This window comes from Gadus macrocephalus, chromosome 14 (genome assembly GCF_031168955.1).
Source record: "Gadus macrocephalus chromosome 14, ASM3116895v1".
Taxonomy (NCBI): domain Eukaryota; kingdom Metazoa; phylum Chordata; class Actinopteri; order Gadiformes; family Gadidae; genus Gadus; species Gadus macrocephalus.
Genome location: NC_082395.1, coordinates 7,626,613 through 7,645,906, shown reverse-complemented (window position 1 = coordinate 7,645,906; position 19,294 = coordinate 7,626,613). Strand labels below are relative to the sequence as shown.

The 19,294-nt window shown below is 42.3% G+C and overlaps 1 protein-coding gene across 1 annotated transcript; it reads right to left on the bottom strand.

Moving 5' to 3' along the window:
- Positions 1 to 10,476: 10,476 nt before the first annotated feature.
- Positions 10,477 to 18,812, bottom strand: depdc7a (DEP domain containing 7, paralog a). The gene is made up of 9 exons (XM_060071594.1): positions 18,531 to 18,812; positions 15,655 to 16,120; positions 14,663 to 14,793; positions 14,018 to 14,210; positions 12,650 to 12,870; positions 12,198 to 12,340; positions 11,956 to 12,081; positions 11,491 to 11,572; positions 10,477 to 11,373 (listed from the first exon to the last, which is right to left on the bottom strand). The coding sequence occupies exons 1-9, from the start codon at positions 18,544 to 18,546 to the stop codon at positions 11,159 to 11,161; spliced, it is 1,593 nt and encodes a 530-aa protein (XP_059927577.1). The 5' UTR covers positions 18,547 to 18,812; the 3' UTR covers positions 10,477 to 11,158.
- Positions 18,813 to 19,294: the final 482 nt, after the last annotated feature.

The window sequence follows — 19,294 nt, the reverse complement described above, 5'->3', positions numbered from 1 at the left end:
TCGGCTGATACTGGGCTGAATTTCACACACTGACAACATGCCGACAAGCTGTTGCGGTCCGGGATTATACACAGCGTTATAACAAAGATTCAGGAGGTTATTTCTAAAGGTTTACAAAGGAAAGTGACAATAATAGAAAGCCTTAATTTTCATCCAGACTTACGAGTTGTCTGATATGAGGAAGGTGACGATTTCTCCGTCAAGTGAACCGCCCGTCTTTGCTCTTTTATTGCCAACCAGTTTACGTGCGGGATTCCAGAATCAAAACGATAACATTCAACGTGTCTATTAATATGGCAGCAACATTTTACACCAGTTTTAGAATGTTCACTACAACAGATGTTGAACACCAACATGCTTATGTAAAATCAGCATAGTACCGATAATATGATAAATATCATAAAAAGGGTGGATGTCAATAATTTAATGAAAAATCATGTTGTATGATAAAATTATACAACAAAAAAAAAGTATTGATTTGTTCAGAAAACTTTCTCACTTGCAGTTACAGCCAGGGGGGCCACTTCCCGCGTCCCTGGGTAACACTGTTGTTTTTTATTGGTCGTCATGAAAAAAAACATAAGGGGTAACACTGTTGTTTTTTATTGGTCGTCATGAAAAAAAACCTAAGGGGTAACACTGTCGTTTTTTATTGGTCGTCATGAAAAAGACGTAAGGGGTAACACTGTTGTTTTTTATTGGTCGTCATGAAAAAAAACATAAAGGGGGTAACACTGTTGTTTTTTTTGGTCGTCATGAAAAAAAACATAAGGGGTAACACTGTTGTTTATTATTTGTCGTGTTGAAAAAAAAAATAAGGGAAATAATAGAAATACACACATACATTTGAATGTCATGTATATCCTCTTTAATGATGATTGATTATTGTGTATTGTCATCGCCTCAGTGGTGCAGTGGGGTGCACTCTGCCTAACCCCCTGGAGACCGGGGTTCAAGTCCGGTTGATGACCTCTGTTGGAAGTTTCTTATCTCTATTTCATGCGAATTATAAATTCAAGTATAACCTTTGTGATGAATTTATCCGGTGTCTTGATGGTGCATTGTTAAATTCGGAGGTTAACACTCTAAACAGCTCATGTTCCGATCACTGCAAAAACGTCGACAGGGGTGCAACTGTTGTTTTTTATTGGTCAACATGGAAAAAACATGAGGGGTAACTCTGTCGTTTTTTATCGGCCGTCATGAAAAAAAACATAAGGGGTAACACTGTTGTTTTTTATTGGTCGTCATGAAAAAAAACATAAAGGGGGTAACACTGTTGTTTTTTTTGGTCGTCATGAAAAAAAACATAAGCGGTAACACTGTTGTTTATTATTTGTCGTGTTGAAAAAAAAAATAAGGGAAATAATAGAAATACACACATACATTTGAATGTCATGTATATCCTCTTTAATCATGATTGATTTTTGTGTATTGTCATCGCCTCTGTGGTGCAGTGGGGTGTACTCTGCCTAACCCCCTGGAGACCGGGGTTCAAGTCCGGTTGATGAGACTCTGTTGGAAGTTTCTTATCTCTATTTCATGCGAATTATAAATTCAAGTATAACCTTTGTGATGAATTTAACCGGTGTCTTGATGGTGCATTGTTAAGTTCGGAGGTTAACACTCTAAACAGCTCATGTTCAGATCCCTGCAAAAACGTCGACAGGGGTGCCACTGTCGTTTTTTATTGGTCAACATGGAAAAAACATGAGGGGTAACTGTCGTTTTTTATCGGCCGTCATGAAAAAAAACATAAGGGGTAACACTGTTGTTTTTTATTGGTCGTCATGAAAAAAAACATAAAGGGGGTAACACTGTTGTTTTTTTTGGTCGTCATGAAAAAAAACATAAGGGGTAACACTGTTGTTTATTATTTGTGGTCTTGAAAAAAAAAAGAAGGGAAATAATAGAAATACACACATACATTTGAATGTCATGTATATCCTCTTTAATGATGATTGATTATTGTGTATTATCATCGCCTCAGTGGTGCAGTGGGGTGCACTCTGCCTAACCCCCTGGAGACCGGGGTTCAAGTCCGGTTGTTGACCTCTGTTGGAAGTTTCTTATCTCTATTTCATGCGAATTATAAATTCAAGTATAACCTTTGTGATGAATTTAACCGGTGTCTTGATGGTGCATTGTTAAGTTCGGAGGTTAACACTCTAAACAGCTCATGTTCCGATCCCTGCAAAAACGTTGACAGGGGTGCCACTGTCAATTTTTATTGGTCAACATGGAAAAAACATGAGGGGTAACTCTGTCGTTTTTTATCGGCCGTCATGAAAAAAAACATAAGGGGTAACACTGTTGTTTTTTATTGGTCGTCATGAAAAAAAACATAAAGGGGGTAACACTGTTGTTTTTTTTGGTCGTCATGAAAAAAAACATAAGGGGTAACACTGTTGTTTATTATTTGTCGTCTTGAAAAAAAAAATAAGGGAAATAATAGAAATACACACATACATTTGAATGTCATGTATATCCTCTTTAATGATGATTGATTATAGTGTATTGTCATCGCCTCAGTGGTGCAGTGGGGTGCACTCTGCCTAACCCCCTGGAGACCGGGGTTCAAGTCCGGTTGTTGACCTCTGTTGGAAGTTTCTTATCTCTATTTCATGCGAATTATAAATTCAAGTATAACCTTTGTGATGAATTTAACCGGTGTCTTGATGGTGCATTGTTAAGTTCGGAGGTTAACACTCTAAACAGCTCATGTTCCGATCCCTGCAAAAACGTCGACAGGGGTGCCACTGTCGTATTTTATTGGTCAACATGGAAAAAACATGAGGGGTAACTCCGTCGTTTTTTATCGGCCGTCATGAAAAAAAACATAAGGGGTAACACTGTTGTTTTTTATTGGTCGTCATGAAAAAAAACATAAAGGGGGTAACACTGTCGTTTTTTTTGGTCGTCATGAAAAAAAACATAAGGGGTAACACTGTTGTTTATTATTTGTCGTCTTGAAAAAATAAATAAGGGAAATAATAGAAATACACACATACATTTGAATGTCATGTATATCCTCTTTAAAGGGACACTGTGTAAAAATTACTCCCATCTAGTGGTACAATTGTATATTGCATTCAAACTAATAGTGCTCGCTTGTCCAAAAACTACGGTGGGCAGTATGTGCCAAGAAGCTGTGACATGACACCTACTAGGCTACCTCATCGAGTCATTCGAGTGATGATGAGGTTCGTGGACAACTGGACAAATTAGATGGACAAATCAGATCAGGTTTATTGACCAAGCATTCTTACAGACAACGAACTTGACTCCAGCAGTTGTGGACTTTCCAACATGACAAATAACTATACAGATGATAAATAACAGTAGGTCATTTAATGACAGATTACATAAAATGTCAGATAACATAAAAGTTGACATAGCCTTTGGTACCAACAATTTACATTGTAACTAACGGAATCAAATCAAAATCAAATCAAATTTATTGTCATTTTGTTGATTGAACAACAAAACGAGAAGGCGTTTCTCACGGATCAAGATCAACATACATTTCAAACAAACAAACAAACAAACGTCCCAATGATGAATAAATAAATAAATAATAAATAAAGTCCAGTGAGAAGATCTGGGACGCTGGTGCATTGAGCATCCTGACAGCTTGAGGTAGGAAGCTGTTCCGCAGCCTGGTGGTGGAGCATCTTAAGCTGCGATAGCGTTTCTTGGAGGGTAGGAGCTGAAAGAAGCTGTTCAGTTTGTTTACGTCCATCCCGTCTCTGCTGCTTCCTCCTCCGGGCAGTTGCGGGCACGGTGTCACAGTGTCCGTTAGTATCCTGTGTTTGCGTAGTATGTCCAGATGCCAGCGAATGCCAGTGATGTTACTCGCTCTCAATGTCCTAATGTTTAATATTGTTTCCCTGTCATAAACTACGTTCGTAGGACGTCTCACACTCAAACATTCAATCTCAATCTCACAGATCTCAAGAGGGGCCGCTGCGACTGTGCGCGCCGCCAGTTAGTCGCCCTGGCAACGAGTTTACTTCCTCGTCTCCTATCCTGTTCCTAATTCCTCCTCTCGATCTTCTTTTCCTCCGTATTGTCTTCTTTATCAGAGTTGTTGGTATGAAATCCAGTTGTTCGGGTGATAAATCAACTGTCTAGCAAGCGAGTTGAAGCTCCAGAAGGTCCGCTCTAGCGTAAGTGCGTCTCGGTGGATTTGGATACGTGGTGACCACAGCAGAGAATAAACCTCCATAACTTTATGAAGAATGGCTTTTGAATTCCTCCAACGCATTTGACAGTATCCATAAGTCATAAGAATATTGTCACGATTTAAACTCGACAAAAATGTGAAAAAGTAAATTAAATATGTAATAAAGTAGCCTTTCAATGACGAGTCGCTCATAGGAGCGCCCCGCATCTCGTTGCCATGGAAAACCATGTTATACATGCTTACACATCGTCGTTTTTTTGGCGACGATGATTCCTTCTCCTGTGGCGTGGCATAACTATGGTCTTTCAAAAAAATGCGGTGCATGTTCAAATTTGCCGGTAAAATCGTCTCGCTAAACTAAGCTCTGTTCCACCGTCACGCTGGCTCAGAGTGAAAACGCGTTTGCAATTCCTGTACGACCTAGTGCTTTTTGACCCTCTCGGCAGCTCATAGACCGGAAGAAAATGGAAGCCTCCATGAAGCTTACCCGTCCTATGTAACCATATTGATATTAATATTAATTATTCTTCGCTCTGGAGGATAAGTCCGATTTTTGGCAGAGATAATTTTACACCAATGAGGACTTATTTATGAATGAATATGTTGATTTGAGGTAATAAATTACTCAAAATATTACATAGTGTCCCTTTAATGATGATTGATTATTATGTATTGTCATCGCCTCAGTGGTGCAGTGGGGTGCACTCTGCCTAACCCCCTGGAGACCGGGGTTCAAGTCCGGTTGTTGACCTCTGTTGGAAGTTTCTTATCTCTATTTCATGCGAATTATAAATTCAAGTATAACCTTTGTGATGAATTTAACTGGTGTCTTGATGGTGCATTGTTAAGTTTGGAGGTTAACACTCTAAACAGCTCATGTTCCGATCCCTGCAAAAACGTCGACCGGGGTGCCACTGTCGTTTTTTATTGGTCAACATGGAAAAAACATGAAGGGTAACTCTGTCGTTTTTTTTCATGATGACCAATAAAAAACGACAGTGTACCCCTTATGTTTTTTTTTCCGATCCCTGCAAAAACGTAGACAGGGGTGCCACTGTCGTTTTTTATCGGCCGTCATGAAATAAATATAAGGGGAAAACACTGTCGATATTTATCAAATAAAACATAGGGGGTGACACTGTTGTTTTTCTTTGGTCGTCATGAAAAAAAACACAAGGGGTAACACTGTCGTTTTTATCAAATGAAACATGAGGGGTAACACTGTCGTTTTTATCAAATGAAACATAAGGGGTAACACTGTCGTTTTTCTTTGGTCGTCATGAAAAAAACCATAAGGGGTAACACTGTTGTTTTTTATTGGTCGTCATGAAAGGAAACATAAGGGGTAACACTGTTGTTTTTTATTGGTCATCATGAAAGAAAACATAAGGGGTAACACTGTTGTTTTTTATTGGTCGTCATGAATAAAAACATATGGGGTAACACTGTTCCTTTTTTTATTGGTCGTCATGAAAAAAAACATAAGGGGTAACACTGTTCCTTTTTTTATTGGTCGTCATGAAAAAAAACATAAGGGGTAACATTGTTGTTTTTTATTGGTCGTCATGAAAAAAAACATAAGGGGTAACCATGTTGTTTTTTATTGGTCGTCATGAAAAAAAACATAAAGGGGGTAACACTGTCGTTTTTTTTGGTCGTCATGAAAAAAAACATAAGGGGTAACACTGTTGTTTATTATTTGTCGTCTTGAAAAAAAACCATTAGGGAAATAATAGAAATACACACATACATTTTAATGTCATGTATATCCTCTTTATTGATGATTGATTATTGTGTATTGTCATCGCCTCAGTGGTGCAGTGGGGTGCACTCTGCCGAACCCACTGGAGACCGGGGTTCAAGTCCGGTTGATGACCTCTGTTGGAAGTTTCTTTTCTCTATTTCATGCGAATTATAAAGTCAAGTATAACCTTTGTGATAACTTTAACTGGTGTCTTGATGGTGCCTTGTTAAGTTCAGAGGTTAACACTCTAAACAGCTCATGTTCCGATCCCTGCAAAAACGTCGACCGGGGTGCCACTGTTGTTTTTTATTGGTCAACATGGAAAAAACATGAAGGGTAACTCTGTCGTTTTTTTTCATGACGACCAATAAAAAACGACAGTGTTACCCCTTGTGGTTTTTTTCATGACGACCAAAGAAAAACAACAGTGTTACCCCCTATGTTTTAGTTGATAAATATCGACAGTGTTACCCCTTATGTTTATTTCATGACGACCAATAAAAAACAGCAGTCTTACCCCTTATGTTTTTTTTTCCGATCCCTGCAAAAACGTAGACAGGGGTGCCACTGTCGTTTTTTATCGGCCGTCATGAAATAAATATAAGGGGAAAACACTGTCGATATTTATCAAATAAAACATAGGGGGTGACACTGTTGTTTTTCTTTGGTCGTCATGAAAAAAAACACAAGGGGTAACACTGTCGTTTTTATCAAATGAAACATGAGGGGTAACACTGTCGTTTTTATCAAATGAAACATAAGGGGTAACACTGTCGTTTTTCTTTGGTCGTCATGAAAAAAACCATAAGGGGTAACACTGTTGTTTTTTATTGGTCGTCATGAAAGGAAACATAAGGGGTAACACTGTTGTTTTTTATTGGTCGTCATGAAAGAAAACATAAGGGGTAACACTGTTGTTTTTTATTGGTCGTCATGAATAAAAACATATGGGGTAACACTGTTCCTTTTTTTATTGGTCGTCATGAAAAAAAACATAAGGGGTAACACTGTTGTTTTTTATTGGTCGTCATGAATAAAAACATAAGGGGTAACACTGTTGTTTTTTATCGGTCGTCATGAAAAAAACACAAGGGGTAACACTCGTTTTTATCAAATGAAACGTAAAAAAAACTGTCGTTTTTTATCTGTGGTCATGAAAAACCCATAAGGTGTAACACTGTTGAAAAGTATCGAATAAAACATAGGGGGTAACACCAGGGACGCGGGAAGTCAGTCCAAGGGGGGGGGGGTGCTGAGAGAGTCTATATAATGACGTCATAATAAATGCTGCGCAACATTCAGGGCTCCGCTCTGATAATAATAATAATAATAATACATTTCATTTAGAGGCGCCTTTCAAGACACCCAAGGTCACCTTACAGAGCATATGGTCATCATACATTTAAAAAAAAAAAAAAAAAAAAAGCAATAAGAAATAAATAAAACAAAAACAAGACAAAAAAAAAATAGAAATCAGTTAGACGTTGTGTGCGAGTTTGAACAGGTGAGTTTTGAGTTGTGACTTGAAGGTTGTCATGGTGTCTGACTGTTTTATGTGTGGGGGGAGGGAGTTCCAGAGCCTGGGTGCTGAACAGCTGAATGACCGGGCACCCATTGTAGTGAGTCGTGATGTGGGGATACATAGTTGTCCAGCAGAGGTTGAGCGGAGGGAGCGGGAGGGAGTGTATTCTTGGAGGAGGTCGCAGAGATAACTGGGGGCTAGGTTGTGGAGAGCTTTGTAGGTGAGGAGTAGGGTTTTGTATTGGATACGGTAGTGTACTGGGAGCCAGTGAAGTTGAATGAGGACAGGGGTGATGTGGTCAGATGATTTGGTGCGGGTGATGATCAGGGCGGCTGAGTTCTGAATGATCTGCAGTCTGTTGATGAGTTTGGTGGGGAGTCCGGTGAGGAGGGCGTTGCAGTAGTCTATGCGTGATGTGACAAATGAGTGAACTAGGATTTCAGTGCTGGATTGGGTCAGTGATGGGCGGAGTCTGGCGATGTTGCGGAGGTGGAAGAATGCAGTCCGGGTGATGTTGTGAATATGGGGTGCGAATGAGAGGGTGTTGTCCAGGATGACGCCGAGGCTCTTGACTTTGGAGGAGAAGGGTACTGGGAATCCATCGATATTTATGAGTGGAGCTGGGGTGTGTTGTGATTTAGTGAGGGTGGATTTGGATCCGATGAGCAGGGCCTCGGTCTTGTTTCCATTGAGTTTCAGGAAGTTCCTGCTCAACCAGCTCCGGATCTCTTCCAGGCACGTGATGAGGGAGGTGGGGGGGATGGCAGCGGTGGGTTTGGTGGAGATGTAGACCTGTGTGTCGTCAGCGTAGCAGTGAAAATGGACCCCATGGTGACGGAGGAGTGTGCCCAGCGGGAGGAGGTAAGTGGTGAAGAGGAGTGGACCCAAGACTGACCCCTGGGGGACACCCAGTGAGACACCTGAACACCCAGACTTGTGGTTGCTTAGTTGAACAAATTGTTGACGGCCGGTGAGGTAGGATGTAAACCAGGAGAGTGCAGCACCAGTGATCCCAATACCAGCTAGGCGGTCAAGGAGCAGAGGGTGGGAGATGGTGTCGAATGCTGCGCTGAGATCGAGGAGGATGAGAATGGTGAGTAATCCAGAGTCGGCTGCAATGAGGAGGTCGTTGGTGATTTTGACTAGGGCTGTTTCAGTGCTGTGTTTTGGACGGAAGCCAGATTGGAACGGTTCATGGAGATTGTTAATGTCGAGGTGGGACTGTAGTTGTGCGGCAACCACCCTTTCAAGTGTTTTGGAGATGAAAGGGAGATTGGAGATGGGCCGGTAATGGTTAAGGTCAGTTGGGTCAGCACCAGGTTTTTTCAGGATGGGAGTGATGGCAGCCAGCTTGAGAGTGGGGGGTACAGTACCAGTAGTGAGGGAGGAGTTAATTATGTTGGTGATCATGGGGGAGATGGACGGAAGACATGCTTTGACAAGGGAGGTGGGAAGAGGATCGAGCTGACAGGTGGTGGTTTTGGCTTTGAGGATGAGTTCTGAAACGGTCTGTTCTGTTACTAAGGTGAAGTCAGAGAGGCTGATGAGAGGTTGGCCAGAGGTGATCATCCAGGGTGGGTCATCAGAGGGGGTGTGAGATGAGGCCAGTTGTTGGTGAATAAACACTCTACTGGTGTGTAAAAAGAGTTCTGCCAACTAGCCACTGTTATTCACAAACGTCAGCAAGTAAACAATGTGGAAATTAGAGTCAACTCGGCTGATACTGTGCTGAATTTCACACACTAACAACATGCCGACAAGCTGTTGCGGTCCGGGATTATACACAGCGTTATAACAAGGATTTAGGAGGTTATTTCTAAAGGTTTAAAAGGAGAGTGACAATAAAAGAAAGCCTTTATTTTCATCCAGAGTTACGAGTTGTCTGATATGAGGAAAGTGACGGTTTCTCCGTCAAGTGAAGTGAACCGTCCGTCTTTGCTCTTTTTTTGCATAGTACGATATTCAGCTATCGACAGTTCTGCGTTGTGCGTCATAGCCTACGTCAGCCTACTCAGACAATGTTCTAAATAAAATGAAATGATAATATGATAAATATCATAAAAAGGGTGGATGTCAATAATTCAATGAAAAATCATGTTGTATGATAAAATTATAAAAAATAAAAAAAAAGTATTGATTTGTTCATAAAACCTTCTCACTTGCAGTTACAGCCAGAGGCCGCCAGGGGGGGGGGGGCTGCAGCACCCTAAGCACCCCCACTTCCCGCGTCCCTGGTATAGGAACTGGATGCTGAATCTGACCCAGCATAAGTCGGACATATGAATGTACTGTTAACTTTAATAATCTGATTTCAATCGATACCACTTCCAAGTTTTAAACAAATGCATTTTTAAATTCAAACAATTGGTTTCTGGGTTTTACACATGTATAATGCACAAAATCAATTATTATAAATGTGAGCACTTTGGATCTGTGTGTGTCTGCGTGTGCGTGTGTGTGTGTGTGTGTGCGTGTGTGTGTGTGTGTGTGTGTGTGTGTGTGTGTGTGTGTGTGTGTGTGTGTGTGTGTGTGTGTGTGCATGTGTGTGTGTGTGTGTGTGTGTGTGTGTGTGTGTGTGTGTGTGTGTGTGTGTGTGTGTGTGTGTGTGTGTGTGCGCGTGCCTGCATGCCAACCAGCTGTTGATATTCACAGGTGATCAGTACAATCACTGTTGAGCAACCCAACACATTGTTTGCCCTCCTATTGGTTCTTTTGTGATTTATACTTAGATTTTAGATTAAAGCATTCACTTGGTTACTATGTTGACATAACACTGTGTAACTGTGGATCCACAAAACAGATATGGGATAATGAACAACATTCTCAGATACATTGTCGTCTTGAGGACAGTTCAGCGGCAACTGACAGCAATACCTTTAGAATGCCTATAACTCCTGACCTGTACTCACTTTACATTTCTTTGAATAAAAGCATATCCTAGATACTTTTGTACATTGAACAAATGTTCGCTCAAAACTCCAGACAGTAAAGATGTGAAATCAGGGAAATGGACCAATCGACATATTGTGTGAGTTATAGAAAATCTTGGTTTTATTCTGCTCATTATGAACAATACATTTGTTCAATAGGCATTGGTTAGGTTATTCCCAATTTGCAAAATAAATTAAATGCTCAACAGGAATTTATGTAAACCAATATGAGAATGTTTGCCACAAATATCTTAACAGACATGAATGTGTTGTTAACGAGTGGAAAACAACAGGGGCAGAGAACTGGACCTTTGAATAATAGATTGAGAAACCTGGGCTTGCTCAAACATGGTTAAACCGTATGTAACATACATAAACTATATGATAAGTTTTCTTTTATTCCTGATGCTATTGTTGTTGCACGGCCCTTCCTACATTTCTGACACAATTTCTGTTTCGTAACTATACGTTCGACATTCACTCACAAAGAATAGGCACACCTTCCATTTTATGCCTGTTAAAATTCATTCATAAATTCCTTTTTCATGCAGTCAACTAAAGTCAAATCATGTGTGCCAAAATTGCCTCTACAACTAAACATTAAAAAAATTATTCTTAAATATCTCCACTTCACATATGGTTGTAAAAACGTTAAAAAACAACAACTGATCTTTACATCCTCTTCACATTAAACGTTTTGTTCTAGCACTTTTTTTTTTTCTTCTATACATAATATACAAAAATCAATAAATAAATGCCCCCCCGATGTAAGACGATCATAGGTCTGCAGTGGCCATCCTACTCCCAAAGTACTGGACGAAGATCTCGGGGTGGCCCTTGTAGAACTGTCCCAGCAGCCTCTTCTTCTCCTTGGCCGAGAGCTTGGTGTTCTCGTGGATGCTCTTCAGTAAGGAGCGCAGTTCATTGTGAGTTGTCTTCTGGGCGCTCTCTACAAAGTCCTTCCCTGTTACTCTTCTGCAATATGTGGGGCCTGAGAGAGAGATGAACCATTTGGATAAGCTATCAAGGGGATTTTTTTTTTTATCAATCTAATGCTATTGTATGACGGAATGTAAAAATTGATGGCACAAAAAAACAATCCACCAACCTGTAATGACGTCATCTGGATCTTTCCCTCTCACGATATTCAAAAGGCGATCACTAACTAACCTGTGCAACGACACAGGGATCTGGTGGACAAAAGAACACAAAAGAGTTAACATATTGCTCTGATTCAAGGCCCATGATCCACCACGATCAAACAAGCATTATTCCAATTCCTGTTTGTTCAGTTTGTCCTTACTTTAGAATTTACTTCAGCATCTATTTTTGTTTTCCTTAGCACTACTTTGTCTTTTTATTGTTTTGTATTATATCCTGTGTCTTTCACTGCTGCTGTGCTTTAAAAAATGGATATCTCGCCTCCGGGGGATTAATAAAGTTGTATCTACCTATCTATCTATCTATCTATCTATCTATCTAATTCACTTCCCAGACGGATCAGTTTTTTTGTTTACACTCTGGCTTTTACCAAACTCATTGATTGGTTCCTTCCACATTAATAAGCACTTACCTTGAAGAGGTCACAGTGGTATTCCACCATGAACAGCACCATCAGATCCACTTTCCCTTTGGCCAGTCTTCTGCTGTAGATGATGGCCCCGGCGAAAGACCTCTTCACTGCCATTCTGTTCTCAACCTATTGTGGGCATACAAAAGGGTTAGCAAAGGGCCCATTTGAACAAAAACACACACACGCACGCATGCATCACACAAATACAGCCGCCCCTTGCTTTCATTGCGATAGGGGCTCACCTCTTTATGGAGCTTGACCTCCTCTGGTTTGGATGCGACGGCCATGAACCTCAGTAGCCTGCGCAGCTCCTCCCTGCTGCGTGAATCCTGCATCTTCAGGCACAGCTGCAGCGCCTCCACGGCCTGCTCCTTCTTTCCGTTTACTAAACGGACACACCCACGCACACATACACAGGTCACTAGGATGAATACATTGGCAATTAAAAGACAGCCATTTGATAGTCAAGACATAACCTCAACACTTTATTTATATAGCACCCTTAATACGCACTTTTCACAAAAACGTAACAATAATATGAAAAAAAAACATACATGTAAGTCAATGATTGCTGGCTTAAAAACTAAGGCTATAGCACTCGTCCAAGTTAAAAGACAGATGATGAAGACCGATATTTTGCATCCAAAGCGTCTACACGGGAAGCTGTGGACATTTGGGCTCCCTCCCTTCTTACCCAGGAGTTCCGAGATGCCGGAGTGGATGTCGAAGACGTGGTTGCTGAGCAGGGGCGGATGCTGCGACTGGCCGTAGTGTTCATCCAGCAGGCCGTAGAAGAGCCTCTTGCACTTGGGCTGGTCCTCAGAGCAGGCGGCCAGCCCTCTGCTGACCTCCACCACCAGGCTGTCGGGCAGGAACTCCAGACAGTCCATGGCCGCTCGCAGCCACTCGTCGGCCCTGCAGCGGGGAAGAGGAAGAGGTGATGAGTGACGCCAGACGGGGATAGAGGTTTTAGAAGTAACCGTCAGAAGTAATGTAAATGCATCCATATTAGGGTTAGACAGCCAGGGATAGATGGTCAGGGAAAGAAAGTTACAATTAAAACAGTTAGTGATAAACAGTTAGGGATAGACAGTAAGGAATGAACAGTTGCAAATAGACAAATAGACAGAAATAAAATTTCCTTCATTAGTCTTAAAGGCCTTCATGATTCGCACTGGATGCCAATTCAACTTAAATATAAGTTGAATAAATTACAGGTGTTTTTATTATGGTTCTCTCAGAATGAACATTGTGCAAGCACTACCTATTGCTCATAATGCTCTACTCCACTTCATATCTATCCAGCCAGCCTGCCAACACCATAGGCCAGACACGTATCAAATCCCTTCCCATTGTGTGACCCTGTTTGGAGGTGGACAAACAGTAATTCTGGTGGTCAGACGGTACACCCAGCTTGCATTTGGTTTTGTGCACGTATGTGTAATCATGCACACACTGCCTTTCTCTGTTATCTGTTTGTGTGCCCTGAACCTTTTCCTGGAAGGAAGGCGTGTCCAGTCGAGTCTTTTCTCTCATATTCTGTCCCAAGGGCAAAACACCACTACTACATGTTATCCGCCACTAAACCCCTCTATTCTCCACAATGATTCTGACATTTCAACATTCCCGATTGTATTTCCATGTGAGAGTCATTCAGTTAACATTAAAGGAGCACTTTTCAGCCTTGACATAGTTTTCCGATCATTTCGGGTCATAGGGACTAATGCCGTTATCCGCGAAAACAAGTTGCAATGTAATCCTTTCTGCCATTGGCCCCGTCAACGTATGTCCTCTCAAGGTGCTTATGTTGCCATTGACAGATCCTGTTGTTATTATAAATGTCTGACCACACATTGGAAAGGATCCCTAGAGAGAAGTACAACTTGTTTCGCTACCGCCAGAGTTTACCACTCAATACTGAACCAATTTAAACAATGGTTCTCTCGAAAGTACCTTCCACCCAAAATGATGGGGAAAAACGTTCCAAGTGGAGAAGTCCCCCCGGCGTCATGAACCATGAATGCCAGGGGACATGAACCATGAATGGAGGTGTGAGACTCACTGTGCTTCGCTGAAGGCCTTGAGGACCTCTCGGTCCAGGTAGCTGGAGGTGTACAGGAGGTCCGGGTCGCTGTCCATGCTGTGTAGGTTTGGGCGGGGGAGCTCCTTGCCCTCCAGAAGACTCTCCAGCAGGGGGAGCTCCACCAGCTGCAGCAGCCTGAACACGGACTGCTGGCGCCACACCTGCTCCACCACTGGGGGCCACAGAGACACGGGGCTTATGGACCATGTTGCCATGTGGTCAGCGGAGGAGCGCCCACAGCAGTTCAGCATGACCACAAACATGAACACTAGAGGGTCATGCCCTCACACACACTCGCTGATGCACACAAATATACTGTATATACACACATCACACTGCAAGCAGACTGTATACACCCTCAGACACACACACATAATGCTACACATCCTCTCACACCTTCCATACACACCTTGCTCTCTGATTAACTTATAAATAAATAAACTATATATACGTTTATAAATACGTTTTCTAGGATGTATTATTGTACTATGTGCTATGTGCTTTTGTGTCCCAAAGAAAAGATTGATAGATTGGAAGAAAAGATTGATAATATATGATACTGGGAAACCGATAAAACCTTTGCAAATGTTAACTTTGTGTGATTGGTCGGGTAAGTAGACTTACGGTCCTGGGAGAGACCCAGATTGGTCATTTGAGGGGTGAGGGCGGAGTTCACGTTGAGGTTCCCCAGCATTTGCTCCAGAGATTTGTCTGTTTTGGTTGGGTGTGTGTTGTAGATGAGCGCCTGGTTCTGCCTAAAGAATCACATAATCACAGCAAGAATTGGAAAGGATAAATAAACAAGGTACTAGATCTATCTGTAACAACATAATGCAGCAGACTTGTGAGTTATCATAATGGCACCATTTTGGATGAATTCATTTCTCCATCCCCAACAATGTGGATGGAGACTTAAAGGAGACCATCAGTCTACAACCAAACAGGATTTCATATTATGGCAGACATGAAACTATATTTAGGTTCCCTTATTTCCCATTACCACATTTTGGTTGGGCTTCCTTGAAGGCTGAATGGTGACTAACACGTTTAATGTACCTGGAGATTGATAATTGCCACACATCTCTGGCCCTCACATCAATTACCCTCCCCTGATCTTTCATCTCCCATACGGAGATCAGAGGTAACAGACAGGCCTGCTTCTCAGGACAGGGCAAGAGCAGAGAGTGAAGCTGAGGAACATCACAAGGTCCTCCACACGCACTCAAGCTCTTATATAACAGCCCTGCTTGGATCCGTGCTCTTGTACATTTTAATTTAATCACATAAAAAAAGGGAATGGATTTAGATGTTTAACGTTTGAGCCTCAAATTCCACAATGCGGATACTTTGAAATTCTTTCTCTGCTTCTGTACTAAACCAGCCTTTATCAATTGAAAATAAAGAAATCCCAATATTCTTTGTAAGGCAATGCTGCTATTGATGTCAGCATTTATCAAGCTCTAACACTTGGTAATCGGAAGAATCAGACATGCATTAGCCTAAACTTTTAAGCCCTAAAGCCAAGCCTTTGTGGGATTTAGGTTCAACAATTCCATCCAAAAGTCATTAATGTGCTAGAAATGATCCGGAGGAGGAGGGGGGGGGGGGGGGATTACCGGTCATCAGGCGGGCTGAAGCCGTCCTTGCTTTGGCCTGTCCCGGGCGAGGCGTCGTATCCGCCCTCCACGGAGCTGCCGGACAGGGCGGTGCTGCTGGTGAGCACCGCCTCACTGGACTCCGGGTAGAGGAAGCGGTACAAGCTGAAGCTGCTGTCCTCGAAGGTGGCCCGCCGCTTCTCCTTGCCGAACACCCGGGTGCCCACCGCCTCGAACACGCGCGAGTCCATGAGCGCCTGGCACAGCCGCACGGCCTTGAAGCGGGGCACGTCCTGGTCGCCGCAGTAGCGGTTCTGGATGACGTGCGCCAGCACCACGTCTACGGCCTCCGAGCCCAGGAAGCAGTCCTGGTGGGACTTGAGGTTGTGGCGGCGTCGCTTCACCTCCACCTGAGACTGCAGGTTGTTGATGATGCTGCTCCAGATGAAGGTCGCTCGGAACGGCTTTCCGGCAGCCATTGCCGGCACTGATGAAGAGGAGGAGGAGGATGATGGTGGTGGTGGTGATGAAGACGATGAGGAGGAGGATGGTGGTGGTGAAGATAATGAGGTTGATGATGAGGATGAGGATGATGAGGATGATGAAGATGATGAGACAAGTGTGTGGAGAAAGGAAGACGTTGAAGGAGGGAACATGCGTAGAGAAACAGAAACAAACAAACAATGAGCAACATTTCGCAGAATATCACTGAGTGAGCCGTAACGTTGAGGATTTGTTGACTACAGTGTAAGTCCTTTGGTTGAGCAAGGCCTTAACCCTAGTCATTATCGATTAACATTATCCAGGGTTAGGGGTTGGATTCCTACAAGGGCCACTTATGCAAAGAATATATGCACTCACAGTATTGTAAGACACTAAAAGCGAGCCCACCAAATGTCTTATCTTATTTATGATTACAGTGACATTGAGTGAGCCGACTAACCTAACCCTCTTTCAGGGTCGTTAGGCTACAACTAATTGTAAACATTTATTTTACGCTCGTCCTTAACCCTTTCATGCATCCCTGATCAGCTGAGAAAGAGTGTCCACCTGAATTGAGTTCCCCCGCAAAATGAAAAGGACGATCCACAAAACTTACACTTGAAGAGTATGTGTTAGGTAAAAAAAAAAGCGAGAAAGCCATCATAAATAGGAAGTGATTCCAGGAAACAAGGTGATATTATTCAAGGAAGGCCATTTGGCCATCTGGCAACAGTCGTCAGTTTTGTTTTGAAGGAATACAGCAGGAAAAACCCGCAGATGTGATAACCAGTCTACATTTAGCTGAATCCCCCAGACAGACCATCTCACAGACTGCCATCACCGCTGCTCTATCAAACAATTCATCTCATCATATTGTAGCAATCCTGATCCCAAAAGCAATATCTACAACTATTGTCTCTCCCATCATGCTGTGAAATACAGGCTGGGTATAACACGCAAACTCAGAGGAAAAACACATGGATAATTAATGCCCCCATATCAACATACGCACACACGTACACACGCACGCACACAAAGGTCCAGTTACACAAAGACCCATTCACCATCCCAGAAAACATTTGTCAAACACATCCCACCACCCAGCTTATTAAGATTCACAAGATCTAATCAGGATGGCATTGTAAAGTTAGAAGGTAGCCTATGGCATAGATAGATGAGGGTATACCTATCTAGATATACAGGTTAATAGGCCTATATATATATCGAGACATATTATGAAGACCTGCAATGAAAATGACATTAAAGAAATACTTATTTTCTATTTAACAGAAAGGAACTGCGTTATGAGAATAAACCAGCTAACATTGGGCTTTTCTCACTGTCCCCTCGGTAAGACGAGGCTGGGGTCCGGGATCAAAAACTACTGTTTATCTGATCCATATTCAGGAACTATTGTTACACAACGCACATGTCGCAGGGGGGCTCTGTGCAGGCGCCTACTACACCCATGCTCTAGGTGGGACGGGGGTTCCTGGGAACCGGAATGTTCTGTCACTCTCTGTTTCCCGCGTGGACTGAGATTTGAGCCCTGTTTGCATAGTTCTTTCCAGTCGTCTCCCCCTCTTTAACTCCGTGCCGTGCATGTTTTTATCCCGGCGGACAGAGCAGATATTCAAGGGGGAATTTACTTACTACTTAGTCAAGGGCAACAGTCGATGTTTGCAAACACACGCGCGCGCACACACACACACACACACACACACACACACACACACACACACACACACACACACACACACACACACACACACACACACACACACACACACACACACACACACACACACACACACACACACACACACACACACACACAGAACATGCGTAAATAATCGCAGAGGGAGCAGCTCTTGACGCGTAGGCTAATAACCGTACCTAAGGTATTATTGTCTTAACAATACGATTTTAGATATGACAACACGCTGCAGTTAGTCTGCAGGGGTACATTTTAGGCGACTGGGATGTTATTAAAGTCACATACCAAAAAATGATAGTATTGTGTCTATCGTGTATAACCTTCACCAGCAGCATTTTTGCAAACTCACAGGATCAATAAAGTAAACCCAATGTATAACTTCTAATGAGTTGGATTTCCCTTGATCAGAAACACGCGAGGCTGACTATAGGCCTACCACTCTGAACTAAAGTTTATTAAACTGTCGTATAGATTGCCATACGATGCTTTTTTTTTATTTGTCGACTATTTGGATTGAATTATTTGTAATGATTTTAAGATAGCCCAATTGAATAGGTGTTACATTATTGCACTATTCTAATTGGGAGACTACAAAACAATAGGCTACTTAAAAACAGGAAGATAAAGGCTAAAGTAACTCTGGAAATAGGCGACTGTCTATTCATCTATACTTTTAACGAATTCAATGTCACATTACCTGGTGGTCGGTGCATTCCCGGTTCGATTCCCAGCACCTTAACGTGGCCATTCAATTACTGCCAGGGTCCTCATATCTCCACACTGTCCAGTCCTCTGAACCGTGACGCACACTCACTACAGCGTCGACACCGAAACCGTCTCCTCCCATCGCAATTCATTATTCATTCATACCAATAACGCCTCGAACATGCTCATTAATATGGTAATGAGGTCTGTCTTTCTCTCGCCCCCTTCTCTCTCTCTCTCTCTCTCTCTCTCTCTCTCTCTCTCTCTCTCTCTCTCTCTCTCTCTCTCTCTCTCTCTCTCTCTCTCTCTCTCTCTCTCTCTCTCTCTCTCTCTCTCTCTCTCTATATTATTCTATTCACACTGACATGACATTTGTCATTGAGCTGCAAAACTTTTTAAGCATGCAGCAGGCCCACATGCGCATCCCTTCATGCACTTCATGTGAATAAAACACTGAACAGAAAATACCACCGGTCCTTTCAGTGACACACCTTTTACAGTAAATATCCACCGAAGGAAAGCTACACCACAATGATAATAGCGATGACAGATGTTACAAAGGGCCCGACATTCCAAAGGATTTGTTTGAGTAAGTCAAAATAAATAACGTGAAAATAAAAAAAGCGACAAAAGGGAAGTTGAACGAGAAGCAAGTTTAAAACACACACATACACAGCAAAGCATTTGCTGAGTGAAAATATGTCAGTGTTTTCTGTTGACTGACATGTCTCAGAGGTATTTCCTGCTGTTTAAAAA